The 10,744-nt window shown below is 41.9% G+C and overlaps 1 protein-coding gene across 4 annotated transcripts in view; it reads left to right on the top strand.

Annotated features, from left to right (window-relative positions):
• The window catches only part of LOC118412402 (pituitary homeobox x), a 93,330-nt gene that overhangs the window by 29,257 nt on the left and 53,329 nt on the right, over window positions 1–10,744 (top strand). For 3 of the 4 annotated variants that reach the window (XM_035815234.1, XM_035815236.1, XM_035815235.1), the window contains 2 exons: window positions 4,546–4,669; window positions 9,889–9,989. In XM_035815234.1, coding sequence (XP_035671127.1) covers window positions 9,918–9,989 — 72 coding nt within the window. In that variant the 5' untranslated portion in view covers window positions 4,546–4,669; window positions 9,889–9,917. The remainder of the gene's footprint in view (window positions 1–4,545; window positions 4,670–9,888; window positions 9,990–10,744) is intronic. The other variant, XM_035815239.1, reaches the window with a different exon arrangement.

The raw sequence follows: 10,744 nt of genomic DNA, 5'->3' as shown, positions 1-10,744 counted from the left end.
CCAGTGATCCTCCCTCCCGGAGGTAACAGAAAAAGAAGCGATGAAGTAGAACCGTCTTAATCTGAAGTAATATGCATTAACATATTCATACATTTGTAGAATGGCATCTAGAATTTAAAAAAAAAAGTTTAAAGCAGATTTAATTTTGAATCAGATTCATCAGACCATTGCTTTAAACAATATCTAACAGACAGATAACAACAACAGAATAAATTAGGCCACTTTTCACTCGAGTGACACCCTTTCTAAAGCCATTCGTGTATGTAACTGAGGGTTCAGCCGAAATGTCGATAATAGTGTTGTAGAAAGAAAATACTGAACTATATTACTACCTTGACAACTTTCTTTGTCGTCCGATGATAGGGTAGTACATGAATATAACTGCGTTTGGTCACCTTAAAAAGATATTTAGAAAATATGACGAATTGACGTTCTTCTTTCTTTTTTACAAAACCAGAGCCACTTCCCGTAATTACCCTCCGCCCATTCAATTTTCACCGCTGGTTAATTATTATTTGCCTTAATTAACTTAACCGCATAATTAGCCAAGTGCTTTTGCCAGGTACCTGGCCTCCGTGTGTGGGCCTGTACAAAAATAAGTCGGTTTCATCCTAGTGGTATTTATTTCAAAGAGAACCCCTTGGGCCAAGGAGACAACAGACACACGGTACGCAGGGGACGAGAGGATGACGTCATGTTCATGGGGTCGAGATGCGAGCCGTCATGGCGACCCTCAGTTTTGAACCGCTCTCTCCATCACCACATCCAGACTCGCCACACACCTGTGCCGAGGAGAATGTCGTCTAAACCACGTTAAAACCCGCTGCCACAAATGAACACGCTAACAAGCATCTCTAAAATCAGTCCAGAGCACGACAGATCAGTCCCCCGCTGTGAGGAGGGGTTGGGGCGTAGGGAGGGGGCCAATTAACTGGTTCAAACTTGACCGCGACGTTGGTTATTATAGTCCGGCACACTGTTCTTCTCTGTCGTCGTCTGGAGCCGGCGCGGTGGGGAACGAAGAAAAGACGATATTTGTGCGGTGTTAGGAGCTGGCGGCTACGGTTAATTGGGAAAGTGGCTTACTGAGTGTTGAAAGTGTTCAAGGAGGAATGAAACATGTCATGGGTGTCAGGATGACATCTGTCTGTGGTGGTGGATCTTTTTTTTTTGTCAAGACAGATGGACAAAGTAAAAGAACAGGAAGATAAAGAGGATGATGCTGAAAGGAATAAATAGATAAAGAGAGAACGATGGAAAAACACAAAAGTCGATATGACAAAAGTCACCCGCAAAAGAAGGTTGCAAATGATGTTTTATATAGAGCTGAAGAGTAGTAAACATTGTACTTTTGCGTCCGTTATTCTGTTAGCTAACGTTAGGCTAAAAGAAAGCCAAACCGAAGATTTGACATTTCTTGCTCAATAACATGTGCGTAGTCTAAAGCATTTCTCCCAAAGTGTCACTTCGCGTATTCTACAAGCAAAGGTTGAGTCGCGAGATATAGTAGTAGTCTTTTACCTAAAAATCCAGACAACATCTCCGCGACTCAAATTCTGTTTGGAGAATAACTTCGCGTAGTCTCTTCCATGCTCATTGGGTTTGAGGGAAAGTATTAGAAATTGGCCCAATAGGCTGAATGATTTGCCAGAGGCGTTAGCGGGCCAAAGATGTACACATTGAGCTGTAGATCTGGTAGAAAATACTCTTCAACACACCTTCTCTTATCTGTTAAAGCAACAATCACGCTTCCCTGCTTCTCCCTAAAGTTCAACTTATCTTCTCCTAAGTAAAAGTTTCCGCTTCTCACGTTAAGTTAGCTGTGTGGTGATCTGGGAGCCATCCGACCCGCCATGTCCTGTACCTGCTCCAAGTCCTGTAGCTTCGGTACAGGAGCCTCATCTTTTGATCATTGATCTTTGAAATCTTCGTGTCTCTATTGTCTGGGGAACTGCTTGCCTGGCGATGCCCCAGGTGTTAGCACATATGAGAGATGGGTTAGGGCAAATATTTTCCTAGATTTTGCCGGTTCTCTCTCTGATACACTCTCTGTCCTTGCTCGTGTTTAAAGATTTAAGGATGAGACTCGCCGCTTTGTCTCCTAGGATCGTCCGCCTTAAGGTGGATGCTGCTCGGAATAGGTGCGCGCACCTGGCCTGTTGTAAACACAGAGCGCACCTGAGCTGTTGAAAAATCGCCCTGTCCCTACCGATTTTTCTTGTTTGCTTTTTCAGAAGGCCCGCCATTCTTTTTGCTGCATACTTGGTTGGTTTTTGGACGTGGCGAATTCATCTTCCGCTGCGGCGCATCACCTAACAACCGTTAGCGAAATAAATAACGGGACCAAGTTGGATTACCGGGAAATAGTTCTCTCCCAGAACGTAAGCTGACTTGAACTTCGGGATCCTCGTAGGCGTGGATAAATTTCACGCACGGAAAACTTCACTGATGCCCCGAGATCCCAGCCGTATGAGACAAGGACTCTTGAAATATGGGGCCTGTCCGCGCACTGGCATTCACTGTCTAAACAGGGGCACAAGGAAAATGGAAACATTAATTTTTCTTCCTAAAAACTCCAGACGGAGCTCTACGTAAACCCAGTTTAAACAGTATACCTCCATGCAAATTAAGAGCCTACTTCTTGTGGAGTATGGAACTTCCGAAAGAGTTCTTCAGTGTATGAAAACGATGAATGTGAAACTAGAGTGACGTTGTCGCACACCTGTTGTAACAATACAAGACCACCTGCTTGTCTGTTTACTACTCAAACGTGTGTGTTTTGTCATTTTGACTTTGGTGGCATTTGCTGTTTGCGCCTGTTGTATAAATACTGATGAACAGTTTGCAATTTTGTGATCAGTAAACCATTTCTTTCGTTTTTCTGATAAAAAATACCACACGGATGACTTTGAATTGAGGTTCTTGCCGTAGTTATACAATGTATGTTACACAAGTAGTTTAAGCTTTTGAAGTAAGGGTTTTAGACGTTGGGAAAATGTTAGACAGACGTATCTCTCTCGCACGACAGGTAATTCCTGCTGTAATGCCCTTGAAGATGGCTTTCCCTATCTGTATCTTCATAAAAGACTTCTCTCGTCCGATAGAAATCCTGGAGTCGTCTGGATAAAGATTGTTTTAGAGTTCACTTAACTTCCCAAGACAGGCTTGCGATGGGTTGACCGTATGTCTCTTTTTTTCCATAGAAGGGAACTAAAAACCATACATCAGGAAGTTGTTTTCTGGCGTTTTGGTTGTGTCGGTCAACATTGTATAGTTCAGTTCTTTACTTCTTTTGCATCTTATTGCGTTATGTAAGGTTTTTGCTGTGTTAGTAGCCTGGAGAGCAGACTTCGTGACCGGATTTTTTTTGCTCTTTACCATCTTCTTTCTTATTGTACATCATAAAGAGTCCAGCTGGGAAGTATGAATGAAAAGCCCGATAAAACTAATAAAAACATACACGTAAAATAACAACCGAACCTCTGCTTGGAGAGTAGATAAATCTTGTAATCACATAGCTGCAATCTCTTCCACACCTTTCTCTCGAATGATAAAAGGTAGAAAGCAGAATATTTTTGCCAGAGGAGTTGACCGGCTATAAGAGTGCGCGGATGAATTTATTTTCGTCTAAGTCTCTACTTTTTTCATCCCCAACAGAGGCCTGGTAGAGACAATAATAGCTAGCTGCATCCCTACAAGTAAAATTCATCTTCTGGTAACGTTCGATCAAACCCGAAATGATTTGTTAAATCATAATAATCATAGGTAATCCTTTAGCATTCCGCACCGCGTCCTGACACCTGCGAACTGCGCTCGTATCGGAAACTTTCTCCGATACGGAAACTTGATTGTTTGATGATGATGAACCGCCTGCACTGTCTCCGGATGATGGTGATAAATGTTAACAAGCTGCTGTAGCTACAGATTACGTATCGTCACCGCTCAATATTTAGTTATATAACAACACTTTCTGCTAGCTGTTTAGGGTGTCTAGGCGGATTTTCGGTATAAGTGGACGCTCTTAAGTCGTGTTTGTCCACAGAACAAGTATAAAAGAACCCGAAGTTCAGGATAGAAGAACAGATTTAATAGTGCACCCGTTGTGGGTGTGTTAGAGCGGTGGAAACATAATGTACGGGATTGTCTGTTCGTAATGAAGAAAAACTGTCCAGCCTAAACGGCTTCGGCGCAACTTTGGCCTATTGTGATTCGCGTAGTCTCCGTGGAGCCCGGCGTCCAATCCCCCGTAGTCCCCCAGCTTAGGAAAATAGAGGAGGGTATCACAGAGATATATTCTTCCTTGATATCGGCGAAATCCCGGGCCTAAATAATAAAGTCTCGTCCAGAGATAATCAACTTCGCTGAGGGAGATTGCTGGCTAGCTTATGGCGTGTAAATCCGGCCTAGCTTTCTCATAACATGTGACGTGAAATCGGGATACACGGGGTATAAGGGGGAGAGCACCCCGTCATAATCCCGACCATGGCTCAGGGATAAGAATTCAATGTTTTTCTGACTGGTTCTATTTGGGGTTGCTCATTGCAGGCTTTAGACGTCTGACGAACGGGTTGGGCCGACTGTCATCAGCGAGCGGACGGCTACAGCGGCGGGCAGACCATAGTCCAGCTTTCCTCACCTCACAACTCTCAGTCTTACTCTCGCCACACAGGTAAGGACTAAAGCTTAGCTTCAAATGCATCTCGTCTTTAAGGAAGTAAAACTCTACCGGGAAATATGGAGGGCTGATTTATTATTCTTACGTTATTTGCTCATAAAATTGATTTGCGTCGAGCGCTAAATGAAGATGGAATTCTTTATCATTGATCGCTTAGAGTGGTAAAACAGAATATGGTGAGTCACAGTATCGGGCCATAATATCAAATTGGACTTTGTGGCGTTTTCTTAACTATGCGGCATTGTTGTTGATGTTTGAGATGCTTGCTTGATATGACCTTACTTATCAAAATTCCGATGCCAGTGTGGTGGAATGGAAATGTGGCAAAGACTTGCAATTGTGTATAAAGAGTTTTTAGGTGCGCCCTGAAATACTCAATAATGTAGCAATGAGATAAGTTTCTTGTAATGTGTTAAAAGATGGTGATGTACACTGCATTTCAAACATTGATTGACTTTTCAAAACCTAAATGGCTAGAATTTAAATTAATTACTCGAGCTCACTTTTGTATCACAGCCTAAGACGATTAGATGTGATTCTCCAGATAAATGATAAAAAGGACAAATCTACGATACACAACAACTAAAGTGTCAAAAGCGATAGGGAGTTTTTGATGACGTCCGTCTTTAATACATGTACTTATAAGTTATACTTTCCTTATCAAGAACTCGCTTTTTCTAGATTGTGCAAGTCTAGGTGCTAAAATTAAACACCAGAAGTAGGTATTGTGGACTATTAGTACATAGAGGGCTGTCTTTTTCCATATTTCACGGTCTTTTCGCCATCTTTTATTGTTAGCACAACTGTACAACAACCCATGGCAGTACGTACACACTATAACAGTATACAGTTCCCACGAACTTTTGAAGTCCCATACATACTCACGCTCAACATCATAGTGATACACATTCCCACACACTTTCCCGAGGAATTTTCAAATAACTCAACACCGGTTCATGAAAGTTAGGAAATGTATACGTTGGTGGTTGACATAAAATCCCACATATGTACGTGAAGTCAATCCTTTAACATGAAAATTTCAGTTTGCAAACGTTTGAACACATTTTAGGACTATGGTAGCCTGGAAACCGGACCTTTTTTGTACAGTGGTTTACAGGCGCCAACGCGTGTTGGTTTTGTGGGCCTTTTTCTCGGCTGGATCTAGCGATATTTTCATACTAACATGACGCTAAGGGTAATACAGTTTGAAGTTACGTTGACATGTTATTTGTTTACGGGAATATAGATTCTTACATATCGTGCGTTCTATGTTGAAACGTCGTGTGCCAATTCATCATAGGAATTAAAGCGCAAATGCAACAAAAAGGTGCCAGCTTTAGAGGATTTCTAGTAAGAAATTCTTTCCATTTTTAAGTGAAATGCGATATCTTGTATATTGTTATTAGAGCTGGCAGGTGTAATGTGTAAGTTCATTATGATATCCCCCGGCTTGATCCGATCACGCGAATGTGAGAATAGCGTAACAACGTACACGACATACCCGCCTGTTGTTACAATGCAAGCCGTCAGTTAACGTGCGACAATGCTTTGTTTACACTCATGAATTTTGGCGGGAAATGCTGGAGGATTTCTGAGGAAAACAGACGACACTAATGCGCCTTGTAAAAGAGAGGCTCATTTACAGATAACATGTCAATATCTGTCAGACCACAGGGTTAAGAAAACAATACATCGTAAATTATTCCTTTGTTGCCTTCGTTTTTTTGACAAGTTTGGAGACATATTTATACACATGAGACGAAATGATAAGGATCGAACTTAGTAGAGACATTGAACGCTTGACGCATGAAAGAAGAAGACGTACGTTGAACGTTGTCGGTCGCATGGGGGCGTTAATTATCCTTCTAGACTCTACACAGGGGAAGAGGAATTGTTCTATTATCTATACCAGGAGCTTTGGGAAGAGAACCGTCTTTTTGTGTACGAGTCGCCAGAACGAACCGCAATATTAAGTCTCCATGCTCAGGCTTAGACAATAGAGACAAACCCTCATTGTGGCTTCTTGATTGACAGGTGGCTGGAACGATATTCACACGACAGAATGAACTGGTCACGCAAGTCGGTCGTATTTTCTCACGTTTGCATATAAAAACTTTTTTCGACTTACACAAACAATTTTTTCCACATGTAATAACCCACTTATGTAACGAATATCTACGGAACATTATACGTAAGAGGCTGGTATCATGGTATTATCTTTTCACACGTAATAAACGATAGAAAAGCGAGAGACTCAGAAAGAAGTGTTCTCTTCTCCACAAGTTCCGAAGAGAACTCCATTTCCTGTCTACTCACAGATAACACAGACACAATATGTGGGGTAGGGTAGCGGCGTCACCATCACGGCGGCCGGGTGTTTAATGGCTCCTCGTCAGTCAGTTGATATAACGTCCTGGTCATAACAAGTGTAATAGCCATGAACTAAGCAAGTCATGCTGCGAGCGGGCGACACGTTTTACCATGGTTGCCAATGTATAAGAAGCCAATGTGAAGCCAATGTCGGGCTGGTCGGTTAAACCAATGCTCTGTCCAGCGGATGTTTAACGCATCCTGACTTGCAACTTAACTCAAAGTCACAGTAAGTCACAGTAAGTTTACGTCACATGGGGGGCCCCATGTCAGAAGAGTGGCGTAATAATGACCTTAATTAGTAAGGAACGAGTAGCACAATTACGGTCTGAGTAACAAGGTCAAGTAAAAAACTAAATCCAAGGTTGAACGGCAAGTACGGTAATACAATACAAGCAATACAATACAAGGTAGCGAAGAAGAGGTCAACTAAGGAAGGAATCAAAGAAGTTGTTGTTCCACAAGGCATGAACCACGCGGGGTGTCTCATTCTAAGTGCTGAATAGTCATAACAATTTTACTCCGTTCAAGGTTGAGCATCCTTGTAGGTAATCCGTCCAAGTAAAAAGGTGGCAGACCAAGGAAAAAACCCTTCAAAAACAAGGCAAACTGAAGAGCACAACAAACACACCCCGACCGCAATGAGGTGCAAGCCACGAATGGTTAGGGGAGAGGGGAGAACATCTGGGGTAGGTTGGGGGAGGTTCACTTATGCTTCTGTGATCCGACAGGAAATGGTACTTAAATACGGATCTGATGGCCGGATCAGCACCAAGGAGAACACCCGCACAAGGGTTCGAGACTTTTTCAGGGCGTATTGTCGTTCTCGTTTACGTTCCTACATCCATTGTAAGCGTAGGAAACGTGTTGACGTGTTAGTTAGCCGTACGATAGTGTAAATTCATTCTTAGAACATTGACCACATGCCCCCCCCCCCTTGTATATCAATATAAGTGCGCACAACGTCCATAGATGCTTATTGAGTTAATTACCAGTTTCATTATAGCTCAAACAATCTGTCATAATGCATCTTTTGCAAATTTCTTTTTTAGCAAATTACTTTAAACAGACTTGGTCTTAAACAACAAAAAGTTGATGGGGGAGGGGGGCGGTGTCTCTAAACAGGAAGATTCAATGTTGTGAGATCATCAGTGATTCATCCCTTACATTTTTTCCAACCCAAATTTAACTCTTTGCCCCTTGGCACTGCACACACCACGTACAGTCTTGTGGTTTACTACACGGTCGCTTCTTGGAAACCTCACCGCCACATGGATTATAGGCCACTTAAGAAGGAAGGCCAAGTAGACTTAAGAGAAAGGCACCAGCAAAAGTGAATGCAATGAGATCTCTTAGCTACGGTGAAAATAGCAACTTTTAAGGTCTATTTCTTTTTGTTGTTGTTGCTATAAAGGAAACTTTCTACCGTAAAATTAGTCTCCAAGAAGAGGTAAATTTGTTTTTAACTTGTATTTCTTTTTCAAAGATGATAAAAACGAAGAGATAAAGCAAGGACCTGTGGAAGGAAGTATAAAACCCAGAAACACTGACCCTACACCTTCCTCAAGTGTATTCAAATAACCGCTGTGCAATATCGTGTAGCGGCAGTGTGGATTGTTAATAGACTTTCATGTTTTGGAGGCGTTCTTCGGTGAATAATCTTCCGTGAATCCATTCTTGATCCACAGACAAGGAAATGAATCGAGGGCTGTGGATTTTGTGTGAAATTAATCAGCTCAGTATGTGATCAGATAGCTTTCCCGGCCTCATGTGATACACAGAAAGATAGGTTAGGTCGAGAAAAGTAGGCTCAAGTCTCTGATCCCCGCAAAATTGAGTACGGTCTACTCTCTCTCCTGGGGTGTGGAAGTGACTTTATGCTGAACTGTGCTCAATTTGCGTCGAAAACAAGTCTAGAGATGATGAGTACGGGTTTGTGCGGAAACACAATGTTGTTGAAAGATGCTTGTAGTTTTCTATAGTTGCAGCTTGCAAAAAGAAGAATTTTTAGTATCATTTTGATATCTATGACTGGGGAGGATTCGAATCGATTTTGCATGTCTTTTTTACTTGTGCTTGTCCTTTGCTGTCGGTAGAAATGAACTTTACAATCAAGTTATTTAGAAGTGTTTGTAGATAGCTTACGGTGAAACTTGTTGATAGCATTTAAAGAGGAATAAAGAACAGGGGATTATATTTTTTATGGAAACCCCGCCAGTCTATGCTAGTCAAGCCCGTCAATGCTAATGGAAATGTCGTTTTTTTTTCTTACCACCACTAAAAGTTTTCAAATATGAAGTGGACGGGCTTTCCAATTTTACCGATAAATAGCCGATATTTGCCGGGCAATTAAATGGCGAACTATTTGTTTTGAAAGCTAGGGTCGATTTTGGTCGTGAAATACCCAAGATCGCTTCCATGTTCACACATAGACATCCCTTCCAACCAGTCAATAACAGTGGTACTTATGATATCTATTAGTTTCTCTTATAGCATTCTTGATACAATTACAGTGTTGGAAAAAAGATCGTACAAAAATAGCGTTGTTTTTTGTCATATAACGTTAAAAATGTCTATATGCCTTTGCTTGCTCTTCGGTTCTTCTTGACCAAAAGTTCTTCTCGTGGCCATTGGCTGCTTCCTCTGATCACAAAACTAAATTTAGTAAAATGTCTGGAGTCCGGTCTGTCCGCCTTGCTCTTGCTAAGATTACAAACTTTGGCTCTATGCACTACTCATTCACACGTAGCTTGTCAAAATCATTATTACGTTAAAAAAACCACTGTTCAAGAAGTCTACGAAATTCAAGTCACGTGACACATGCACCTGATTGTCGTTTGCAGAGCACGACGGCTGAGCTCGTTCCCAGGTCATGCAGAGGTTTAATCTCGTCCCCCAACTCGTACCAGCCTTCATGTACGGCCGCTGGACGGCGCACACTTGGGTAGATATCTCAGTTTTTCCTTCGTCCCGCAAGAAAAAAAACGAAATATATTCCAGTTCATATTATGTTACAATGTTGAAACCTTATATCCGTACACAAAATAAAGCGCTTACCAACAAGCTTTTGATCTGTCCCCCTTATCAAGTTGAAATGACCCAAAGCTTAAGTCACTCATCCAGACCGGAAGTGTGACGTCAGCAAAGGGTCAAAGGTGCTTGGCAGTCGGTATCGGCCCCCGTCTCGGTTGAGGGAAGGCTGGTGGGCTCTGATGTAAATGGCCTCTTTCACTCCCCTGAGAAAATTGTAACTTCATGTTGACTAACGTCACAGATGAACTTACATTCCAGTTATTATTGGACAGAAAACTTCGGCTGGACACGCTATTACATTCCACACCCGCCATCACAAAGCTCCGATATGTGCAGCACAGAAACTAAAATCGACCTATTAAGTATTTCAATTTTGAAATAAATTCATGGCCAATCATATCACGTGTGTAGCTGGTATTGTACCGTAACTGACTGTATGGTGTGATGTGCAGTTCGGCAGGATATGGCTGACAAAATACAGGAATACTTCCAGTTAAATCTTAATACCCTTTCCAAATATTTGACAGATCATTCAACATTTTTGTATTACATCTAATGCGGTTTGTTGTCTTTTAAATCATGAAATCATGGATCACTAAAATCCAACTTTGCAACGGTTGTTCAGCGACCATCGCCAAGTGGAAATGGTACCTAAGGTGGACATAC

This window comes from Branchiostoma floridae, chromosome 3 (assembly GCF_000003815.2).
Source record: "Branchiostoma floridae strain S238N-H82 chromosome 3, Bfl_VNyyK, whole genome shotgun sequence".
Taxonomy (NCBI): Eukaryota; Metazoa; Chordata; class Leptocardii; order Amphioxiformes; family Branchiostomatidae; genus Branchiostoma; species Branchiostoma floridae.
This window is presented reverse-complemented; position numbering and strand designations above follow the sequence as displayed.